This window comes from Myotis daubentonii, chromosome 9 (genome assembly GCF_963259705.1).
Source record: "Myotis daubentonii chromosome 9, mMyoDau2.1, whole genome shotgun sequence".
Classification (NCBI taxonomy): Eukaryota; Metazoa; Chordata; class Mammalia; order Chiroptera; family Vespertilionidae; genus Myotis; species Myotis daubentonii.
Window position 1 is genome coordinate 84655505 of NC_081848.1, and position 24003 is coordinate 84679507.

Below are 24003 nucleotides of genomic sequence, written 5' to 3' on the forward strand. Positions count from 1 at the left end.
AGAAGGCTGTGGGTTTGACCCTGGTCGGGTGTGTGTGGAGGCAACCGATCCATGTTTCTCTCTCACATAGTGTCTCGCTCTCTCTCTCTCTCCCCCTCTCTCCCTGGGCCCTCTGTCGCGCACACACACGCGTGCCCCATGTTTTTATAACACTTGATGGAGGTGAGATCCAGACGCCAGAGAAGTGCCCTTTGAAAGTGCACCCTCCGGGGCACCCAGGACATTCACAACCTTGTGCCACCGCCACCATCTGCTTCCAGATCTTTCTCCTCCTGCCTAAAGGAAGTCCGGCCATCAGCAGTCACACACCCCCGCCCCCCCCGCCCCCCCCCGACCCCCGTCCCCCCCACTCCTGTCCCCCGTCCCCCCACTCCTGTCCCCCGTCCCCCCACTCCTGTCCCCCGCCCCCCCACTCCTGTCCCCCCTCCTGTCCCCCGCCCCCCCGACCCCCGTCCCCCCACTCCTGTCCCACGCCGGCTCCCTGCCTCTACATCAGGACTTTCCGTAGAAACCGAGCCGCAGGCTGTGAGGGCATCGGTGAGCAGGCTCGTCCCGTGGCCGCTCAGCCCCACTCTGACCTCTCACACCCGCAGGGTCCCCTCCGCGACCCCGGGGGCACGTGAGTCTGCCGCGCTCCGTCCCCATCGGTGCACCGGGCGGCGGGTGCATGTCACGACAGGCGAGAGCGGTTAGCGCGTCGGCCTGCGGACGGAAGGGTCGCAGGTTCATTCCCGGCCCTGGTTGGGGCGTGTGGGAGGCAGCTCGTCGATGTGTCTCTCTCACATCCATGTTCTCTCGCCCTCCTGCCTCCCTTCCACTTTCCCTAAAAGACCGTGGAAGAGACGCCCCCGATGAGGATTACGGAAAGAAGAGCATGAACAACATGCGTTCCCAGCTCAGCAGCCGTGTCGTTGGGTAGAAATAAATTTCCGCAGCCCGGCCAGCGCGGCTCAGGGGCTGAGCGTCGACCTGTGACCCTGGAGGTCAGGGTTCGATTCCCGGTCAGGGCACAGGCCCGGGTTGTGGGCTCGGTCCCCAGTGGGGGGCGTGCAGGAGGCGGCCAATTCACGCGTTTCTCTCATTATTGATGTTTCTCTCTCCCCCCGTCCCTTCCTCTCTGACTTCAATAAAAAAAATATTTTTTTAAAAATTAAAATAGTTTTAAAAAGAAAAGACATTTTCTCTGCTCTTCAAGCCGAGGAGCCCAGCCTCATTGCCCCCGGATGGCCGAGGCTGCGGTTCTCATTGTGGGCTCCTTGGAGCCCTCCATAGGCCCTGCTTTGTCCCCAGTCTGGGGGCGAAGAGGCTGCCATGTTAGGCTGGGCTGGGTGAGTGCGCAGGTGGGAGGGGCACCTTCCCTGGATGAGCTGAGCGAGATGCCCCGGACCCCGCGCCCTGGGCCAGCCCACTGGCCGGCGGGGAAGGGACCGCATCCCCTTCTCCCAAATCTCAGACCCGGATGCTGAGGTCCCGGGGCCACCAGCCCCACCTGCGTCCTGGAGGCCTGGGCCGCAGTCCTCAGCGAGCGGTGACGCGCCCTGGGCACCCGCTGGGCATGGACAGGAGCAGGTTTCCATATTAGTCCCCAGCTGGGTTCGTGGACACTGTCTCCATGGTGATGTCAGCAGGGAGCAGGGGCCTGTGGGGGGTCCGCGCCTGCGAGCGATGCCCACTGGTCCGAGCGGCCCAGCCGCAGGGGCCCGGCACCAGCACCGGTGCCCGCTCTCACCCTCTCCAGCTGAGCAGTAGGCGGAGGCCTGAGGACGGGGTCCAGCCCTGCACTGGGCCCTCCTGGCACCGGCGTTCCTGCCCGAACCCAGGAAACCCCTCCCCACCCTCCGCTCGGAATTGTCCCCAAACGCGGAGTGACTCACGGAAGCCAGGCAGAACCAGCTGCAGGAGTCCTCGCGAGGCCGGGGGTGTGGTGTACGATGTTGTGGGGAAACATTTACTCACTCAGATTTCCACGGAGAACGTCCCCCCCGCGCTCGCCCCGTGCGCTCGCCCGCCTGGTGATCAGGCTGAGGACAGCCTCGCGGTCTCCGCTTAAGGACCCCCAGACCCTCGGCCTCGAAGCACCGGTTCCAAAGGCGCCTCTGTTTGCGCTTTCTCAGCGCTGAGAGCCCGTGGCCTGGCGCCCGCCTCCAGCCTCCAGCCTCCAGCCTCCAGCCTGGTCGGTTCCCTCCCTTTTGACTTCAGTTTGGGTTTCCTCGAATGAGCCCTCCCTGGGGGTAGAGACCTCCAGGCCTCCCCCTCGGACATCCGGACATCCGTCCGCGGCCTCTGGAGCGCGTAGGGCGGGAGAGAGGCGTGTCCCAGCGCCGAGCAGGTCCGCAGGGGTTCCTGCTGCTCGGGCTGGAGCCCGGACCCGGAGCCACCAGGACCCAGAGCCGCCCGGACGCGATCCGACCTTGGGTGACCTGACCGCGGGTGACCTGACCACGGGTGGGTGACCTGACCGTGGGTGACCCGACCGCGGGTGGCCTGGCCCAGTATGTGCAGGGTGTGGGTGGGGCCCGGGCTGTGTGGACTCGGGTGCCGTGCTGAGCGCCGCCGTGGAAAACTCACACTAAAAAATACATTTAAAAAAAGGAAGTGATGACAAATGACAGAAAGGAGGGAGAGCTGCTGCCCCACCGGCTGCTGGAAACGGAGAAGCGAGGAGGACCTCGCGCAGAAGGCGGCGGCTCAGCCCCAGCCCAGACCGAGCCCTCGCCCCCCTCCGGCTGCAGAGACTCCCCACCAGCCCTCAATTCAGTGCCCGGAATCGTCCCCCAGTCCCCCTACGCCTCCCAAGACCCCAGCCTCCCTGCCTCCACCAGGGACGCACATCGGGCAGAAGGTCCTGCGGAGGGAGGGCCCCCCTCCCCGTGGCGGTGCCCCCGTGGGGTCGTGCGTCCAACACAGACTGGGGGCCATCCAGTCCCGAGAGGGGGCCCTGACACCGCGGAGCCGGAGCTGGAGCCGGAGGAGCCGCCGCGCATCCCATGGCGGGAAGCGGCGAGCGGACACGGTGGCAGCACCCCGGGTGTCGCCGCGCCCCCACTAAGGGCGGTGAATCACGTTCCGCTCCCGCGGGTGCGTGTAGCTGCTCCGGCTCCTCGGTGTCCTTCACCCGCACCGATTTAGCCCAGTGACTGATGCATCGCCATGGAAACCGGCGCTAAGGCAAAAGCCCAGCGAACTGTCGCTGGTGCAGTGGGAAGGATGCGGCTCCCCGCATCTCCCGCCGGCCCGACCCGAGGTCTCCCGGAGCCCACACCCTGAGCCTCCCTGCGCTGCACGCCCGCCCCGCCCTCCTCTGCGGTCCTGGCCCCGGGAGGGGGTGGGGGGCGGCCACTCGGCTGCTCGCAGATGGGCTGGCAGGCGAGGCTGAGGCCGGCCCTGTGGCCCCGCGGCCGCCGTCTCCGCGGGGACCCGGGGGAGCCGGGGAGCCGGCCCCAGTGAGATGGTCACGCCCGGCTGGAGACGATGGCCGAGCAGTCCCGGCTCAGGAAGAAAGTTCACTTCCGAGGTACGTGCCCCTCCCCCGCGTGGCTGCGGGCAGCCTTTGTTCCCAGCGTGCGGGGACCGGGCGGGCAGGCGCGTGGCGTGTGTAGAATCGCCGGCTCTGGGCTGGTCCTGCCTCCCAGGAAAGGCTGTCTGCTCCGAGCCGCCCCCAACGTGGCCAGTTGTTCTGCGTCTTGGTGACCTAAGTGTGCGCGCCGTCGGGTGGCTGTGTGTGTCCGGGTGGCTGTGTGTGCCCGGGTGGCTGTGTGTCTGTCCGGGTGGCTGTGTGTCTGTCCGGGTGGCTGTGTGTGTCCGGGTGGCTGTGTGTCTGTCCGGGTGGCTGTGTGTGTCCGGGTGGCTGTGTGTGTGTCCGGGTGGCTGTGTGTGTCCGGGTGGCTGTGTGTCTGTCCGGGTGGCTGTGTGTCTGTCCGTGCCACAGGAGCAGGGCAGGGTGCCCCGCTGTGTGCTCCCAGGTGGTGACTGCTGAGCAGGAAAGCGCCGCGTGCATTTTCGGTTCGAGCTGCTTCATCCTGTGGGTAGCGGGTCCTGAGCAGCCTTCCCTGCCTCAGGGAAGCGGGAGGGCAGGCGGCGGCAGCTGGATGGCTGGGGGGGTGGGGGTGGGGCTGAGGGCTCGACCATCTGGTCGGAGAGGCCCCTTGGGGAGCCCCCCCCCCGCCGGGTATTGCTGTGAGGTGCAGGGGAACATTGAGCCGTGAAGTGAGGTGACTCCAGGACCCGGTGGCATCTTTGGGGGGGGCCGGACCTCCTGCAGGGGCAGCTGGGAGGGGTGCAGGGAGGGAGGGAGGGCACGATCATTGCCCAGGAGGGTCCTTCTGGGACCTGTTCAGGCCCGTGGGACCCACCTGGTGCCCCCGGGAGGCCCTGCCCTGTGCTGGGTGTCGGTCCGGACGTGAGTGCTGGGCCCTCAGCCGCGCAGCCTCGCGGGTCTCCCACGCCATCGGGGCGTGTCCTTGACTCAACCAGTCCCTCTTCCTGCCCCACCTCCTAAGCCTCTGCTGCCAGGTCCTTAGACAACACTGTGAGCGACAAGGACGCTCCCTCCCGTTAGTTCCTGGGCTCGTCCAGGCTGCCTCCCCTCGGGGCCGCTGGGGGCGAGAGCATCCGCCTGCCGGGCGGGGCTCCCCAAAGCCGAGGCAGGTGCTGGGGCCGCAGCACCGCACACGGGCTCCAGTCCCCTCGGGTTTGCGGGGCCCTTGGCCAGGGAGAGGCCGGCCGCGCAGTGGGCCCGAGGCGGGTCCTCCGGGGTCAGCTCGAGGGTGTGGGTGGCGCCGCAGAGAAGGGGCCCGGCTGAGGTCAGGGCCAGGAGGGTCTTTTCGGGATCCTGCCCCTCCCCCGCACGGTCTCTCAGCCCCGAGCTCTGGGCCCGGAGGTGAGCCTGGCTCCCCGGCCACCGTGGGCCCTCTCTGGATGGAGAGGGGAGAGGCCGTCCCGGGAAACGGGCCTTCCAGGTCTGGACAGCTTCCCTGCCCCGCGGCCCGTGCACCCGCCTGGGACTCCTCGGTCACTCACCCCGGGCAGCGGGAGAAGGGCTCCCCCTGGGCGGCCGGCCTGGCGTTTCTGACAAAAGGCCTCCTGCTCACGAGTAGGAACAGCTCCCTGGCCCAGCGGCTCTGCTCATGTGCAGCCACGTGGGACGGGGGGGACAGGGCACTGTCGCCTCCCAGCTCGCTGCCCCAAGCAGCAAGTGGGGGGGGGGGCGGGGAACGGGGCTGGGGACCCCACTGTCAGGGAGGGAGGAGCAGGCGGGGCTGGGGACCCTCACCATCGGGGAGACGGGGGGCAAACAGGGCTGGGGGCCCCCACCCCGAGCGCTGGGTGCAGGGGGAGTGCCCGCTGGGGGACGGGAGAGGCAGCAGAGCGGGTGTGAGAGCCGACGGCACCAGGGATGGGACCGGACTCGACCGTGCGGCCGGCTTTGCGGGGCCGGGAAGGGGCTGCGAGCCAGGGCATGCGGGCGCCTGCAAGGGCTGGACAAGTCCAGGGTCGGACTCTCCCCGGGGCCCAGCGGCACCAGCCCTGCCCTCCCCACGTGGTGGCCCGGGGAGACCGGGGTGAGATTTCCAAGGCGCAGAACTGCGAGATCGTAGACATCTGTGCATTAGGCCACGCGGTTGGGGGTGATCCGTTACAGGAGCCGCGGGAAACGAAGACACCGCCGCCCTGAGGTCAGAGCCCGGGAAGCCCGTCCGTGCCATCTAAGAGCAGGGCCCTGCGCTGGCTGGTGGCTCGTTGGTTAGAGCGTCAGCTGGGAATCGAACCCAAAGAGTCGCGGGTTCGATTCCCGGCCCCGGGTGGGGCATGTGTGGGAGGCAACTGGTCGATGTGTCTCTCTCACATCGATGTTTCTCTCTCTCTGTCTCCCTCCCTCCCTCTCTTCCACTCTCTCTAGAAATGAATGGGGAAAAATATCTTTGGGTGAGGATTAAAAAGAAAGAAAGAAAAAAGATCAGGGTCCTGGTTCTCCCCTCCCCTCCCCCCTCGGTGAGGCCAGCACCCAGACCGCACTGGTCGCCCACCCGCAGTGGACGTGGCGGATAAACGAGGGGCCCCAGCCGAGGTGATCCCAGTGTGAGAGGCGTCACGGCCCCCCGTCACACTCTGTGCCCCTGGCCTCACCCTCCTGGCCCTGGTCGGTGCCCCTGTGGCAGCGGATGGTGGCTGCAGGGGCGGAGTGGCCCGGGACGCCATGCAGGCTCCCCACCCACGGCCCTGTCCAAGCGCCTCACACGCCAGCTGGGCCCATCCTGCCGACTGGGGTGGAGGTGATAGCGAGCCTGGGGCCCTGCCAGCCCAACCCCCGCGGGCCCTGCCACCCAGCCCCGCGGACCCGTGCCCGGCGGCCTGTCTGTGCGCGCCCCCCGCCCCAGCTTCTCCGAGTTCCGCCTGCTCCTCCTCTTTGCAAGGAGCCGTCCGCATCCTTGGTTTTAAAAAAGACGAGTTATTTCTGTCTGCATCTCCATCGCCGGTTCTTTCCTCCCTGCGGTTCTCGTTCTGCATTTGGCGCGCCCGCCGGGCGGGGGGGGGGGGGGGAGGTAGGGGGGGTGCGGGGCAGCATGAGGCCTGTGATTTAAACCCACCAGATCGCAGAGCCTGTGGGGGACCCTCCCCCCCGCCCTGCCAGTTGTCCGCTGTGACCTCTGCCTCTTTGGGGTTAGGAGTCGGGAGAGGCAAGGGAGCCCTGGCCGGTTGCTCAGTGGTTGGACCGCCGCCTGCAGGCTGAAGGGCCTTAGGTTCCATTCCCAGTCAAGGGCACGAACCTCAGATCTCGGTTGCAGGTTCGATCCCTGGCCCCAGTGGGGGCGAGTGCAGGAAGCAACCAATCCCTGTGTCTCTCTCGCATCCATGTTTCTCTCTCTCCCTCCTCCGTCCCTCCACTCTCTCTAAAAATCAATGGAAAAAAGATCCTCACATGAGGGGGCCCCAGAGGCTGTGACGGCCCGGCCAGCAGTGTGAGTGGGGGACCCCTTTCCCCAGAGGCTGTGACGGCCCCGCCAGCAGTGTGAGTGGGGGACCCCTTTCCCCAGAGGCCGTGCGCCGAGCCTTCAGGCTGAGCCCTGAAAGCTCAGCTCCGAGTGTGGCCAGAAAACGCCACAGTGAGAGCCCTAGCAGCTCCGCTCGTGCGTCTCCTGCCACACGGGAAAAGCCGTGACAGGTCGGGTGACAGGCCTCAGACGGCAGCATTGAAACCGCCCTTGGCGCAGGGCCGCTGGGAGCACCGCTCGGGAGGGAGCAGCAGGGGGGCGGGAGGTCCCCGGGGCCTCGGATCCTCGCCTGTCACTGTTTCCGGGACTGCACCTTACCACAATCGAAGGTGCAGCCCGGCTGCCGTGGCTCAGTGGTTGAGCGTTGACCTATGAACCAGGAGGTCAGGGTTCGATTCCCGGTCAGGGCACTTGCCCAGGTTTTGGGTTCAGTCTCCTGTCTGGGTGTGAATGGGAGGCAGCAGATGGATGTTTCTCTCTCACATCAGTGTCTCTCTCTCTCCCTCTCTCTCTCTCTCTCCCACCCCCATCTTTCCCTGTCCCTCCCTCTCTCTCTAAAATCAATGGAAAACTACCCTCCGGTGAGGATCAGCAACAATGTTTTTGGTACAGGCCTGAAGTCTGGGTTAACTGGCGTAGCCTAGAAGCACTCCTCTTTCAGAAACGGTTTTTGTCTAGTACACATACATATGCACACACACACACACACACACACGTCACTGCACACACGCACACACACGTCACTGCACACCCCTCACTCCTGGAACCTGGGACCTCTGACCTCAGCCGGGACCGCACCAATCAGCTCTCAGTGCCCAGCGGTTCCCTAGACAACCAGCACAGAGCTGCCCCTTGGGGCTTAAGCAACAAAAGCAATTAAGAGCAATAATGACGTTTAACAGCCAGTCCCCAGGGCCCCTCCGTGGCTTCCTGAGCGACTCTGCTTAAACCCACACAGAGGTTCCAATCCCACTTATCCCTCCAGGGCCTGGCACATACGCGGCTCCACTCAGATGAGGGATGTCGATGTCTGGCCTGACCCACGGGCTCCCTCCTCACAGTGACGTGGCTGCTGGGCCCTCAGCCCAGCCCCTGGACGGCCAGCATCCTCAGGCCCTGCCCTCTCCCCAGCCCTGTCCCCTCCGAGGCTCCTCCTAATCCCTGCCTTTGGGGCACAGGGTGGCTTTGATAAAGGACTAGAATTGAGCATGTGCGCGCGATGCAGGATGCCAGCCAGCAGGGGGAGGAGGACCCGGAACATTGGCTGCTTTGGTCCAGGTGCCTGGCCTGGCGAGGGCCCCTGTGCTGAGCCCACGGGAGGGTGTGTGCTGTGTTTCATGTGCTAATGGTACAGTGGGTCGTGGAGAGCAGGTCAGCGAGCATTTACACTGGATGCCAGGGCTGAGGAGGAGGAGCAAGGCCAGCTTCCCCCCCCTAACCCCCCAGCACCACAGGGAGCCTGGGAGACTCGGACCCTCCCAAGGGGTCAGGTTGTGGGTCCGGGGCTTCTGAGCCTGGGCCAGGGAGCCGCCTGCTGGCTGAGGTGCTCATCCCGGCCCTGCCGTTAGGGTGTGACATTGCCTGGGCCTCACCGTCACCATCCATAGAATGGGTCCAGCTGTCCCGCCGCCACTGCGGAGCTGGATGAGCCCACGTGCTGCACGTCAGGAGCCGGAGGACGTGCTCAGGAAACGTGAGGACGGAGGCTAGGATGATCGGAGTGGCTGCTCCGTGGGGTTGAAGGGCGGCGTGAAATGGAGCAGAAATCAGAGGGGCTGCCCCTGGGGGACGCAGCTGAACCTGCAGACCCACGTGTGCCCTCTTCCCGGGGGGCCCTAATGTAACCAGACAACCCAGGGGTCCGGCTGCCTGTCACTCCTCGAGCCAATCAGCAGAGACAGGGTTGAATCCTATATGAGCGTTTATTCCGATCCTGCCGGTAGCGTGGGAAAACAGCAGGTCACCCACAGAAATCTCTCTGCACCCCCATAAGCCAGCTGCTTACATTGGGTAGAAGGACAGAGGTTACGTGGGGCAGGAGACAAAGGATATGCCGCATGGGCAGCTGACAGGCCTGGAGGTTTGCAAAGGCTGCGGGAAAGCCGAGGCTGGGGCCTTCACAGGGCTGGGGCTCGGGCTTCTGCACGAGGCGGCTAATGCTGCCATGATCGCAGGCAGCTCCCGGTGGGGAGGAGGGGCCGCCCTTCCAGGCGAGCACCCAGGTCCCGTGTGTAACTAACTGCCAGGTGAGGATGCGCCTCCTCTAATCGGAACAAAGCAGTCACGGTTAACCGAGCCGGATGGACCTGCCTTACAGTTCTGGCTGGTTCCCAATGTTCCGTTGCTGCCCCGTCACTAAGGGGCACGTGAGTGGGCGCGGGAGAGGCGCCTGGAGCAGGGCCTGGACGCAGGAAGCACCCCATGCGTCAGCGGTGACAGTGACGGAGGTGATGTCACTGCCAGGGAATCCCGAGTTTGGTAGCTTCTGAGCCACAAGGGAGCGATGTGGACACGCGTGGAGAGGCAGGCGGCAGCCCAGTCACGGGCCCCTGGCCGCACGCCTGCTGGGCAGTGTTGGCTGTCGAACCACCACATTCCTAGAGCACGTGCGACATACATGCGACATGAGGCCACGGAGGCTGGATTCCCGCTCACGTCAGCCGCGAAGAACACGGAGGCCGGCAGCTCCCAGGGATCCGAGCGGGTTCCACGACCTCCAGGGCCTGGTGTCCGGGCTTTGAGCGGGGAGAAGCCTAGAGGGTAGAGCGGGCACACTGGCTTCCGTGGAAACCAAGCTTAGAAGGGATTCCCCCCCCATAGAACATGCTCACATCTCATTGGTGGGAAATGGTCACATGGCCATGTGGGTACAAGGGGTGCTGGGAAATGTAGTCGTAGGTGGGACCCCTGCTCCACCCCAAGCCCCAAAGGCAACTCCACGCTGGGTGGAAAGGGAACTGGTGTTTGTGCTGACTTCACTCCATTGACGACACCAGGCAGCAGGGCGGCCACAGGGGTTTCAGGGTTCAGGAGGGTATTGTCTGGGATTTCTTCTATGTGTCGACATGGGTCCCCCCTCCCTCGCCCCCCCTCCCCCGTAGCCCTGAGCTATCTATTAAATCTAATTACCTCGTTCATATCATTTCCCGTGAAATTTACGTCTGAATCCGCTGAGCAAGGGAAGCAAGCAGGGAGCTTAATTAGGAACGTTAATCATGGCTGTTTGGTGTGTGTGTGTGTTCAGGAGAAAGCAACGACAATCAGGAAAATAATAATCATTTTTCCCCAAAGGCAGTCATCCGCGGCTCCCAGAGCGGCCGCTGGCAAAGCTCAGAACACCGCGCTGTTGGCTCTGCGAGCCGCGGGGCAGCCGCCCTCCAGCCGGCGCCGGACAGTCCTTCTGTGCGCTGCTGGGCGCTCCCTCCGGGCGCCCCCTCCAGCTGAGGACCCTGGGACTCTGCCCTGTTTGGGAACAGAGCTCCTGAGCCTTGTGCCTTGGGGTTCATATGCATCCCCCGAATTTTGCCAAGTGGGGCCCCAGAGTGAGGCCTCATCCTTCTGGGAGAGTGGGTCTCAGGCGTCATCGGTCAGACGGATGCGAGGCCCGGCCCGCCTGGTGTGGTCCCCGCGTCCGGGGCCTGTGATGTGGCTAAGCGATGTTTCTCTTCCCCGTGCAGACACGCGTGCGGACCGCGGCAAGAAGCTCTTCCGGCACTATACGGTGGGCTCCTACGACAGCTTCGACGCCTGCAGGTGAGACGCGCTCCCCGACCGGCCCTGGGCCAGCGCGCATGGCGCCCTCGGGCCCCTGGGCTGACATCCCCCGTGTCCCCCGTGCCCCGTGGACGTGGGGCAGGATGATGGAAGCCGCCGTAGAAGCTGCCCGAGAGGTGGTCTCTGTGCGCCTGTGCTTGGGGGCCTGGGGGGAGTGCCCCTGTGGGGGGTCCAGGGGCGTGTCCCCAGGAGGAGGCCAGCCTGGCCTTGTTCGGGGGAGGCAGTGCAGGTGTGACCGAGGGCGGCGCTTGGCACAGCGGACCCTGGACATGTGGTCACAGCCACTCTCCGCTTCCATGCTGGCAGGGAGGGTGCCTGAGAGTCAGGGAGCGCCGGAGAGCTGTTGCCATGGTTACTTGGAGGGCTGTCCAGCTGGGAGTGGGGCTTCGGGACAAAGGGGCCTCTGACAGCTGCAGGGTCCGGGCAGCAGCTCATCCGTGGGCTGTGGCTTTTGTAGAGCCGTCCCCGACCAGAGAGCAGCGAGCGGCGAGCAGCCTGCAGGCCGCCCGGTGTGTACGCGTGTGAGGGCTGGTGTGTGCATGTGCTCAGCCTTTGAAAGGGGCGGCTCCCCATTTGGGCTGTGTCCCCCCAGGGAGGGGTTGAAGGGCCTGACTTGACCCTGGGGCAGGCTGGTCGTGTGCCTGACAGCAGGCACGGAATGAATGAGGGCGCACATGGCAGCGCGGCCAACAAGGAGGCGTGTGGACCCGCAGGACCTGTTCGGGGACAGGACAGAGCTGCCTGGTGAGGTGGTGAGCTCCCCGCCGTGGGAGGGAATCAAGCAGGGCGGGCGTTCTCTGGCCGGGAGGTCACAGGAGGTTGGACCAGGTGACCTCCAAGGTCCCGCCAGCCCCGTGTCCTGGGCACAGGCCAGCGCCACTGCTCTCCGTGTGTCCTGACCACCTGCTCGGTGCCCAGACCTGGGCCTCAGAGAAGAGGGTCACCTGGCCAGGCCCAGCCAGCTGGTCGGTGGGAAAAGCTTGGGCCGTGACACAGCTTAGGGGTCAGCCCTGCCCGCCGTGGTGAGGGAGTTGGCCACCGTGGGCCTCGCGGGACGAGCTGGGACAGTGGACGAGGCAGAGTGAGGACTGCACGGTGGTCACTGTCCGGCCGCTGCCAGTCGCCTCTCATTGCTCCCAGCATCGCTGCCGACGACCCTCCCTGCGACTTTCCATAGTGTCATCTAACAAGTGGAAGGAGGGCCTTGAGGCAGGACCCGCCCTCGGCCACACATGTGTCTGAGCCCAGGTGTGACCCTGGGCCCGACAGAATACTGAGCCCAGAACTGACCTGACCCGGACAGTGAACTTGGCAGAGGCAATGGAGGGCGGGCAGTGAGGTGGCTGGTGGACCCCACGTGCTGTGGTGACCCAGGAGACTGGTGTGTGCGGCTCTGGGCAGGTGCAGGGGGACGGGCTGACACTGCCGCCCTGAGGGGCAGGTGCTGGGGGACAGGCTGACACGGCCGCCCTGAGGGGGCAGTTGCTGGGGAACGGGCTGACACGGCCACCCTGAGGGGCAGGTGCTGGGGGACAGGCTGACACGGCCGCCCTGAGGGGGCAGTTGCTGGGGAACGGGCTGACACGGCCGCCCGGAGGGGCAGGTGCTGGGGGACGGGCTGACACGGCTGCCCCGAGGGAGCGGGCAGGGAGCAGCTGAGGGGCGCCGGCTGCATTGCGGGGCAACCAGCCCAGTTCCTTATCCAGAGCAGAATCCACACGGACGCGCCGATGAGCCGCAGAGGCCTGGGTGCCGGGCTGCTTATCCCCCGTGGGTGGGGGGCTGCTGTCTGGGCGGCAGTGACCCCTGAAATGCAGATGTAACTAAAGGAAATGGGGAGCTGGACTCGGGGAGAGTTTCCGAATCAGCCGGGAGGTGGCTCCGCTCCCACCCGTTTGTCAGGGATGCGGAGCTGCCACGTGCAGTGGTCAGAACACACCCGCCCCCCTCAGAGTCCCCTCCACCACCCAGCGTGCCCGGACGGAGGGTCTGGAACTGTGGGCACACGGCCCAGGTCAGGGGGCAGAGAACCTGGGCCACGTCCACACCGAGCCTCACAGATGTCTCGTGTCTTCTTGTAAAACACGTCTCCACACCGGGAGTGGGTCTCGCGTTCCCACTTCTCTTAGATCCCAACCTCCTCAGCACAGGGCACCGGAGGGTCTCCCTGGGACAGGCAGGGGCCTCGAGGTCTCACTCTGGACTGAACAGACTCCACCCACCCAACACCTACCCACTCATCCATATATCCGCCCATCTGTCCATCCACTCATCTATCTACCCATCCATCCATCCACTCATCCATCCATTCATCCACTAATCCATCCATCCATCCATCTATCCATCCATCTATCCATCCACCCACTCATCCACCCATCCACCCATCCATCCATCATCCACCCAATCATGAATTTATTCATCCATCTATCCCTTTATTTACCCATCCATCTCTCTGTGTGCTTACCCACCCATCCATTCATCCATCCACTCATCCATCCATGCATTTATTCATCTGTCCATCAATTCCTGTATTTACCCATCCATCTCTCCATGTGCTTACCCACCCATCCATCCATCCATCCATTCACCCATCCATCCACCCACTCATCCACCCATCCATCCATCCATCATCCACCCACTCATCCACCCATCCATCCATCCATCATCTACCCATTCATGTATATATTCATCCGTCCATCTGTCCCTATATTCACCCGTCCATCTCTCCGTGTGCTTACCCACCCACCCATCCATCCATCCATCCACCCACCCACCCATCCATCCATCCATGCATCCACCCATCCATGCATCCACCCACCCATCATCCACCCATCCATCATCCACCCACCCATCATCCACCCATCCATCATCCACCCATCCATGAATGCATTCATCCGTCCATCTCACCCAGGGCCAGGGCTCTGTCTTCATCCAACGAGTCTCTGCTGGGAATCCCGTGGACTCCCTCACCTCAGATGAGGCCGCCACCTGTGGAACTCCTCAGCTCGTGCGGGTGTGGGTGGAGCCTTCTGCAGCCTCCCCCGCTGTGAGCAGGGAACAGGGGGAGGCAAGGCCTTGGGGGAGCCTTTTGCCCAGTGCTGTCCGCACTTGGGCGTTGGGGAGCCGGGGGAGAGGGCCCTGAGGAGCCAAGAACTGGGGGGCAGCCCCCTCCCGGGGTCACCACTCAGCTCCCACTCCAGCCAGGGCCCCGGGGGCAGCGCCCAGCACGTGGCAGCGTGGCCGTTCCCGGGGGTGGTTGCAGGGGCACCGTCAGGGACATGGCTTTGTCCCTCCAAGCGGGAGAATAGAGGAAGGAGCGGTTACTTCCGCTGCGGCACCTGTCTGCTCGCTCGCTGGGCCCCACGCCACGCGCTCCTCCACCCCCTCTGCGTCTCCGGGCCACGCCTGGGCTGTGATGAGTCAGCCATGATCGGCGAGGCTTCCTGGGAACACCCCCAGCCTGCACGACAAGCCCGGATCCGCGCCGTCTCCCCCCGGGGAGGGAGGGGTAACTTGTATGGGGTGGTGGGTCCGGTAATGCCCCCCCGACACCCCTGCTCGAGTCCCTGGGACCTGCAAAGGTGCCCCTCGGACCCCGGAGCTGAGGACACAGACGGGATCGGTGAGGGGGTCCTGGGGTGTCGGAGGGGCCCCAGGCGACCGCAGGACGAGGGGAACGTAACAACTGAGCTGAAGTTGGAGGACGGAGGAGGGGGCCGCGAACCAAGGAATGTGGGGGCTCCAGGAGCTGGGGAAGGCCAGGCACAGGCTGCCCCTGGACCCCCCGGGGGCGGCCCTGGGCCCCGGACCTGCAGAGCTGCGAGAGAGTAAGGGACAGTTTAGACGCGGGTCAGCCGCGTCTGTCCTACCCGCGATGGAGCGAGGCCGCGGGGCAGATGAAGGGACAGGCCGCCCAGGACCCAGGCTCCTCTTCCTCGCCGCGCCAGCTGTCCCCCTGCTGAGGGGCCCCGGTTGTCTCCGGAGGCTGCAGGATAGGAGGCGAGGTCTGGGCTCCTGTGCCCGCGGGGAGCACCCACCACGCACCACGGCTGAGTCACGGAGGCCCTGCGGGAGGGGCAGCATTTCCTGCCGAGAGAACGGAGGCTCGCCTGGGGCACAGCACACAGCCAGGCTGGGCCACGGTGCTGGCCGCGGGCGACGCCGGGAGCAAGGCGCCCCTGACCAGCTCGATGACGGGCAGCACCCACCCGCTCCCTTAGGCAGGTGCGTGCCTTCTCACGCTCCCCAGCCGGGAGCTGGTCACGCCAGGGCCACGCCAGGGCCACACTGTCCCAGGGGCCTCGGGAGACCCGTAGAACTCAGGCCGCGGCCTCTGGGTTCCTGCAGGCCCCTCCCGCTGTGAGACGGCGATTCTGTGCCCGGGACCCCGAGGGGCCCACTCTGCCCAGAACAGAGGCCTCCGTGGCTCCTGCAGACAGAGCTGGGGCCCAGCCCTGCCCGCCTCCAGGCACAGCGGCCTGGTGCACTGGCCATGGGAGGCGCGGTCCCTACAGAGGGCGCTGAGGCCGGCCCGGGGGCTCTGTGGCCTCCCTCCCTCCGCTGTGGCCAGGGACAGGCCTGCCCCGCGCTCGGGGAGGGACGGGCTCCTGCGGGCCACAGCCCAGCCTCTCGGCTGCACCCGCTGTGTGACCCTGGCCCAGTCACTGGGCCTCTCTGCGCCCCGCTTCCTGTCTGCGGAGCGGGGGAGGGAGCAGTGCCTCCTGCCCAGGCGGCTGGGAGGGAGGAGAGGGCGTGGGGGCCCCACGCCGCCTGCGGGGTGTGAGCGTGGACCCTGTGGCCGGGGGTGCTGTTGGCGCTCTCTGTGCTCACACTCTTGCATCCACCGTCTTGGTCGGGACTGTCCTGCTCTTCCCCTGCGATGTGGGGGGAGGGAGGGGGAGGGAGGGCAGCGAGCATCTCAGCCGCAATGCGAGTTGATGAACCCAGACCCCTAAGATGGGCCGGCGATGAGAGCGGGTGCGTGGAGCCCGGGAGCCAGAGGTGTGCGGGCAGGCTGGAAGCCGGGGCTTATCTTGCTGAAGATAAGAGGCAGGAAGGAAGAATAAATATAGTTGTGGACGGTGACGGGCGCCGGGCACCACACAGATTGCCGTTAGAAAAATGTCTGTTTGGGGAAAACCAGAAACAAGCAAGTCGTCACCGGAGCCTCGCGGAGCCGGCGGCCGCCCCGGCCCGGGGAAGGCCAGGCGGATGGCCTGGAGCGGCCGGCATGCGGGGGGGGGGGGGGGGGGGGGGGGAGGCTCGCGCTGTAATAAAGGATGGGAAAAGGGGAGAACTGGGACGTCTGGGAGCACAGGGACTGAGGCACAGCGAGCCGCCAGCCGGGTTCGCCCCGGGGAGTGCAGACCATGTGCAGCCTGGCGACCGGGCAGGCCACGGGGAGCGGCCGGGAGGGACACCCCAGGTGGAGACGGCGGGGTCTCTGCACGGGGAAGGGACCCAGCGGGGGGCTGTGCCTTCTTTAGGGAAAAGCTTAGCAGGAGCAGCGAGGGGGCGTCTGCCCAGCGCAGAAGGAGCCGGGCCTCTGACCCTGCCTGTGCCAACCTGAAGGTGGGAGGCGTGTGGGGCTTGGTGTGAGGAGGGGGCTCCCACGGTCGCGGGCAGCGGTCACACGGGAGGCGCCAGCCCGTGTCCTGGGCGGCTTGTCGGGGAGAGAAGGCTCCGGCCGTGATTTCAAGAGGAGAAAGCCCGCTGCCTGCCCGAGGGGCTGGCCCGCACGCCCCCAAGTCCCATTGCCAGCAAGAGCTCCGAATTGGAGGGGCTGGCCCGCACCCCCCCAAGTCCCATTGCCAGCAAGAGCTCCGAATTGGAGGTGCGGGACCAGAGGAATGTTTTGCAAACTGGGAACTGCAGCCTTGGGGAGTGGGGCACCTTTTATAGAGAAAGGCCCCGCCCCAGTTCCTGATTGGTCCATGTTTATGCAAACGAGGAATCCAAATCACAGAGTTCTGATTGGTCCAAATAGCACAGTCCTGATTAGTCAGAATCACGCATTCTGATTGGTTGTTATGGGGCAGCTCTGATTGGTCAGTGTGTATGCAAATGAGGATATAGCCATTGGTCAAAAGAAATACCAGGGCCCAGGCCCTACGGCTCAGTGGTTGAGCATCACCTAGGAACCAGGTGGTCAGGGTTCGATTCCCGGTCAGGGCACATGCCGGGTTGCGGGCTCATCCCCAGTGTGGGGCGTGCAGGAGGCAGCAGATCAGTGATTCTCTCATTGATGTCTGTCTCTCTCTCCCTCTCCCTTCCTCTCTGAAATCAATAAAAACATATTTTTTTTCTTAAAGAGACACCAGGAACTCCCTTGAAGGGTGACTCGGAGGGGGGAACGCGGTGCAGGAGGCCGGCAGCTTAGAGCGTGAGGCGCGCCCCTGCCAGCAACGGCCGCTGGACTCTGATCAGGATCTTGGGTCACGTTAACCAGGAGGAGCCCTTCTTGGCTGATCCTTTCCTTCCACACCAGCCATGTCTAAAGTCTGTCGTCTTTACCGCCTGGCTGTGGGGTGTCTGTCCCCAGCCACGGAACGTGCTGCTGTGGCCACTCCACTCTCGAGCAGCCGGGTGCTGGGGGAGGCCTGGTCGTGGTTGGCAGGAAATTGGTCGTGGCCGAGACCACGGAAACCCCTCTTACTTCACTCTCACTTTCTGAACGGGGTTGAGTGAGGCGAGGGGTGTAATCGCATCTTCCTGGGAGGGTGGAAGGTGGTGGAGACCTCAGGGCTGTTTCTCCAGGGCCCCGGGTCCTCACTGCCAATGCGCAGCCGTCGGATGAGCCCTGCCCGATGCAGACAGAACGCGGAGGCTGCTGGTTCACCGGGGAGTCACGATTCCTCAGGAACGTGCTGCTGCAGCCGACACCGCCTCCCGTGGTCCTGCCTCTGCCTCGGTTGCTGTCCCGGGTGGGGAGGCCTGGGAGCACCCGGGGACTGCCCCCCACCTGGCCGGCAGCCGGGAGGTCCCAGGATGCAGCGTCCAGCCCCAGCCAGCCTGGCTGGGCCTCGGTCTCCTCCTCCTAAGGGGGGAGAGATGGCGGTGCCCGCCTCCTGCGGTCACCACCAGGAGTCGATTCATGGGCCGCAGGAAGCACTGAGAGCCGGGCCTGGCACGACACGGTAATTACAGTATTTACTCTCATTGCTAATTAAGCCGGAATCCGGCGCCGCGCCGCCCGGAGCCGGCCCAGCATGCACACCTAGGCACGGTCACGGGTGGGGGAGGGGCCTTTGTCTTTCCGGGAGGATCTCTGTGCGATCCCTCTGCATCTTTCTAGGGCATCTCACGGGTGACCCCGTTTCTAAATGCGTTTTCCTTGGGTCTTTTCTGAAGCTCAGGCGTTGGGTCAGGCCGGGCACCTGGACACAATGACGCGTGCCTCGCGTGGGAGGACGGAGACTTTTCTCGGCTTTTGTTACAGGGACCGACCGCGGTTCACTTTGAGGCACTGGCATGACCTATCATTTGTGCCAATTCACGTGTCTTTAGGACATTCCGAGCGTGTCTTTAAACACCAGGGGCACAGGCCCCGTCCGGCCCACCGCCTGCTTCTGAAAATAAAGTTTTATCGACACACACAGCCACGCCCACTCATTCACCGCGTGTCCAGGCTGCCTGGGAGCCACAACCAGCAGAGGGAGCGGTTGCAGCCGGGACCGCGTGGGCCGCGGAGCCTGGAACCCTGATGCTCTGGCCCTTCACAGAGAGGGGTTGACAAGCCCTGGCCTGGGGCGCCCTGAGCCCCTTTCATGGGACAGGAGGGCTCCACATGGCAGCTGTCTCCTTCCTGCTCTGAGGGGCGCGGGGCCCTCTTACCTAAGCATCGGCACTTGGAACAGAAGCAAGATCCTCTGTGGTGGGAGGTTGGTGATCTAGGGGTGGGCGGGAGGGGGGCCAGGCCTTGGAGGGGAACGCGGGGTCAGGGGCAGCCCTGCAGCTCCTGGCCCAGCCCGGCTCAGCCTCCTCCAAAGCTCGGCTGGGGCGGGGGGATGCGGGGGGATGCGGGGGGGGGGGGGAGGGAGCCACGCCCAGTCAGGTTCCCACGAGCAGAGAGGGCTCCTGGCTCCCCGCTGGGGGTGACGTCCACCTCCCCGGGGACTCAGGAACTGGCCGTTCCAGACACGTTGTCTACAGCCCACACAGCGTGGTCTGGGGCAGGTCCCAGGCTGGTCACTTTAATCGCCGAAGAGAGAGAAGTCACCCGCGGCCCGTCCTGCACCCCAGGGAAACGCCTGCTGTTCCACTGTCCCCCTGATTCTTCGTTTTGTTTTGTTTTAAAGAACAGTCCACTCAGGGTCTAAGGCCAAGGTTTACCAGTTGGCCCTGCCTCTGGCCGAGCCGTGTGACCCTGGACAAACCCTGTCCCACCGGCTCCGTGGACTCCCGAGAAACTGACCAGCTGCAGGGCTGTAGGGGTCGCAGAGGGAGGGGCCTGGATGACCGGTTTAGATAGGGCTGTGGTCACGGTGCTCCCGCAGGTGGCGGGATGGGCGGCCTTCCAACGCGCCCCGGTTTGCCCCGGACCAGCCTGGTTTTAAAACTCTGTCCCAGGAAGCCCTCTGTCCCGGCGGCCAGGACCGGGCCACACCATCTGCATCACAGACCGTCCGTGAGAGTCCCAGCTTAGGTTTCATTTGCTGCATCAATAAACACCGGTTAAGTACCTACTGGAATGTTCTGATCTTCCCTCTACCGCCAGGAAACCCAGGCTCAGCGTGGGTGAGGGTCGTGCTCAGGGTCCCAGAGCCAGGACTCGAAAGATGGGCCTGCTCCATCTAGAACCACGGTGGGCAGGCTCAGCCTGCCTGGGAGAACGCATACTAACAAATCACAATTACAAAAGCAGTGATTGACGAGAAATTAAAGCAGAGGTGAGAGCTGAGAGTCAGGGCACGGAGGGCATGTCTGGGCAGGAGGGAAGGCCCCTCTGGGGAAGTGACCTTGGGGACCTGAACAGCGACAGCAGCCTCGCTGGTGGAGTCCCGGGGCAGCAGTCCGGGGCGAACGCAGACAGTGCAGAGGCACTGAGGCAGAGAGGAGACAGCAGTATGGCTGGAACGTGGAGAATCAGGAGGGGTCAGATCACAAAGGGTCTTAGCCATGGTGGGGAATTTGGATTTTATATTCAATTCTGATGAGAAGCCTTTGGGGTATTTTAAGCAGGACGATATATAGAATATATTATATTTTATATTTAACATAACAATTTTTCACCCTGGCCAGGTGGCTCAGTTGGTTAGAGCATCGTCCCATACTCTGGAATGTTGGGGGTTCAATTCCCAGTCAGGGCACATACCTAGGTTGTGGGTTCAATCCCTGGTCAGGGTGCGTACAGAAGGCAACCAATCAATGTTTCTCTCTCACATCAATGTTTCTCTCTCCCCCTTCCTCCCTCTCTCTCCCTCTCTCTCAACTCAATAAAAGCATATCCTATAGTGAGGGTTTAAAAAATAATAAAATGAAATAATTTTTTTTTTATTATAAAAACCTGATATGTTGCTGTGAGGATGTTGGCGCCAAGGTCACAAAGCTGTTTTGGGGAGGCGCCCCCCCCCCCACCTCTCGGTTCCCAGGCCGCCCTTCCGCATTCAGGCCGCGTCTCTGCTCAGCTCCGCGGGGAGTGATGATCGCCGGTCATTATCCCAAACACTGAGCCACATCTTGTCTCCTCCGCCCGCCGCGCTTGGCAGGTAGCACGCCTGCTGGTGTTTAGGAAATGCTTTTGGGTGATTTATTACGAAATAATGAGACAATTTAATTTCAATCAAGTCTTTGCACATTACGGCTTCTATTAGGAAAGCCTCGTATTGCTGATCACGTTAGCAGCGCAAGGAGGGCGGGTGCGAGGCACACTGGGCAGGGCGGGGTCGAAACCGCCGATCTGCTCCGTGAAACGGCTCCCGGAAGACCCTGGGCGTGCGGGCTCCGTGGGGACGGCCCAGCCCAGCCTCTCACCGAGCCCACGTGAAACGACGCTGCTCCCTGCTCGCGGGCGGCGGGGTGGGCTCCCAGGAGAGGAGCAGCGTCGTTTGTGAATGAGTCGCCCACGTGTGGCGTCTCCCCCACGTGGCACACGAGCACCTTACACAAGCTCTCAGAACCCGTGGCATGGCTCCGTGGTTGAGCGTCGACCTATGAACCAGGAGGTCAGGGTTCGATTCCCCATCAGGGCACAGGCCCGGGTTGCAGGCTTGATCCCCAGTGGGGGGGCGTGCAGGAGGCAGCAGATAATGGTGTTTCTCAGCAACGTTTCCTTCTCTCCCCCTCTCCCTCCTCTCTCTCTAAAAATCAATAAAGGTTAAAAAATTAAAAGAACCCGGGGTGGGGGGCAGAGGGCAGAGGGCAACACCACGCACTCACCTGACTGGGAAGCAGGATGCAGGCGGCGCGTGCTGCCAGAGGCTGGGAGGTGCCCTCCTGCAGCAGTGAGTGGCAGCTGACGTGGGGAACCCCTCCCGCCAGCTCTCGGCCGCCGGGCCTCCCCAAGGACAGGCTGGCCCGGCCCCGTGGCCTGTGGAGCCGCCCGCTGTCCACTTTGCAGCCAGCACCACGCGGGGACCTGGCCGCCTGCCCACGCCTGGCATCTGTGCCCAGCGGGCCCACCTGTTGTGGCCCAGGCCCCCTCAGAGGAGCTGACGGCTCTGTGCAGCCGCCTCGTCCTGGTTGGCAGGGCCCGGGAGTTTCTAGGACAGCCCTGCCCCGTCCCCAGAGCTCCCTCTTCTAGCAGCGCCCCAGTTCGGCCCCGGCTGTCAGCGAGCGTGAGCGCAGTCGACCCGCTTCTCGGCTGCAGTTTCCCACCCTGGACAAGGCGGGGCCCCCACAGCCTCTCCAGGAAGGAGCTTTCCGGGGCGATGAACCCCCAGTCTCTCTTACAGGGGTCCCCTCGGGGTCTCCCGGGCGCCAGCACCCCCGAACCCGCGGGCCCTGGTGTTCAACCCGCAGCCCCGTCCACGGGGCCTTCCTTTCGGCCGTAAGAGTTCCGATGCTTCAGCCAACCCTGCCTTTGGGCCCGTTGCCCTGTAACGCGTTGCGAGTGCCCCAGGCCCCGTCTCCGCGCCGTGGTCCCCACACCCAGGAACCCCTTCAGCGCGAGGAGACCGGCTTGCCGTGGCCTCAACAGCGTGTTTTTGGTGCGAAGACGGCACCGGCCGTGCGCGCCCGCGTGTCAGCTCTCCGCCCGGAGCGCGGCTGGTCTCCGCGTCGCCGCCGCAGCGCTCATTGGGCGTTGGAGCCTCGGGGGTTGTTTTCCAGATGCAAACCTGTGTGGGTCCCCTCGCAGCTCGGGGGCTGCCGAGGGCTGGCAGGGGGGCTGTCACTGAGGTGGCCCCGCAGCCCCTCCAAACCAAAGAGGGTCCCCTGGTCTGGGTCGGGGCGCCGTGGCAATCCAGGTCCCTCCGGTGGACCCGTGGGCACAGCGTCTTCCCCGTGTCTGTGCCTCGCCTGACCCCGAACCCCTGCCGTGGGGCCAAGCCGTCCTGCCCACCTGCAGGGTCTTGGCTTCGTGCGGGGTTTGGGGGGGGGTGGCGGGGCCGGGGGCGCTGTCACCATCAGCCACAGCAGACGGGCGGGCGTGTGTGAAGTGTTTCCGTGGAAGCCAGGCTGTCGGGCAGGGTCCCAGGCCGGAGTCAGGCCTCGGGAAGAACAAAGCGGACGGTAGCTTTTCTATCGTCTTGGCTTCCTTGAGTGGTTCTGGGAGAGCAGGGCTGTCCCGGGCCTGGCGGAAGCCTCGTGCCAGCCCCTTGCTGCCCAGACCTTGCCCTGGGTGTGCCGGCCCCTCCTCCCACCAACCGTTCATTCCTGCTTACACGCGGGGCGTCCTCCTACAGGAAGTCCTCCTGCCCTTCTGGCTCACAGCACCAGAGCCTGCACCTGTGTGCCTATTGGATTAGGAGGGAAACTAACAAGGTGCCGCCAATGGGGGTTGTTGAGCCTCAGAACCTGATTCTCTCCCGGCTCGGAGGTTGGGCGTCTGAGACCTGGTGCTGCTGGGGGGCCAGCCGTCCTTGGGGCCTCTGGGTGTGGCCGCATGACGCCCATGTCGGCTCTGTGCCTCCGCTGTGCCTCTCGAATCACCGTGTCCTCTGACAGGGCGGTCCTCGGGTGCAGGGCTCTCACGAAACCCAGGTGGATCCCATTTGATCCGTAACTGATCGAACCTGCAAAGACCCGAGTTCCAAATGCAGTCACGTGCCAGGGGCGGGGCTAGGACTGGGACACGTCTTCTTTGGAGCCACCATTTGACCCACGACTCCTGACAGCTCCCTAGTGGCTTGACAGGGCCTGGTTTGTTCCTCCAAAATGCCGGTACCCTGCCCACCCCCTGACGCTTAGTAGGTGCGCAATGAGGACTAACTGTGTTCATTCACCGATTCACCGGGCAGCTTAGCCACTGGCCCCAACAGCTTCAGAACTCCAGGCCCCGACCACACCCCGACCCCGAGCAGCCAGCAGGGGCAGCTGGCCAGGCCACGCTGTGCGGTCCACCCCACAGTCCCACGTCCAATGCCGTCTCAGGTGTGGGGCAGGACAGACGGAGCCGCCAGGCCTGGGTGCTCCTGGGCCTGGCTTCCCGTGGCTCCGCCAGGCCAGTCCTGCTGCCCAGACAGATTATCCCGTGACTGACAGATCCTGACAGCACCTGTCATCACTGGCACCTGCCACCCTGGCCCTGTCCGGGGCCCTGCGGGGCCGTGAACCTTGGGCCACAGTTCAAAGCCACTGATGCTCAGCCTCCAGGGGTCCCGCGGGGCAGACCCCGGGAGTGTCTGGCTCCAATGTGTTCCGGGAACCACGGCGGCACGCAGCACACAGTGGGGCTGCTGGGAGGTGAGACATGGGCCCCAGGAGAGTTTCGACACGGACTGTGTCTCCCACAGCAGCCTGGGGCCCGCACCCGGGACACCGCCTGTGGGAGCCCCTCACGACGGCACTCGGCAGCCACCTGCGCCAGAGTCGCCATCACAACCTCCGGCCGCAGGGGCCGTGGGGGAAGCCGCGTCCTCTAAGCTGCACCGTGTGCGGCCCCCACGGGTGCGGGTGGGGGAGGGGGTGCCCACCCCATCACCTCCCACAGCTCCTGCCGGGGAAGCTGGCAAAGGAGGGTGCCTGTGGGTGCCTTACAGTGCCCGTCCCGTTCAGAGCACACAGTTGAAGAGAGCATGGCCGGGTTACATTCCTTTATTCAGTGGACACGGGTGGCATCCCCCCAAGACGGGAGGTG

At 64.5% G+C, this 24003-nt stretch overlaps 2 protein-coding genes across 9 annotated transcripts in view; both read left to right on the plus strand.

The window, feature by feature from the left end:
- The window catches only part of LOC132241819 (tumor necrosis factor receptor superfamily member 6-like), a 215580-nt gene that overhangs the window by 147766 nt on the left and 43811 nt on the right, over nt 1-24003 (plus strand). The gene's annotated exons all lie outside the window — the stretch shown is intronic.
- Nucleotides 1-24003, plus strand: part of SHANK2 (SH3 and multiple ankyrin repeat domains 2) — a 178489-nt gene that overhangs the window by 73462 nt on the left and 81024 nt on the right. For all 8 annotated transcript variants that reach the window (XM_059710659.1, XM_059710660.1, XM_059710662.1 and 5 more), the window contains one exon: nt 10670-10745. In XM_059710659.1, coding sequence (XP_059566642.1) covers nt 10670-10745 — 76 coding nt within the window. The remainder of the gene's footprint in view (nt 1-10669; nt 10746-24003) is intronic.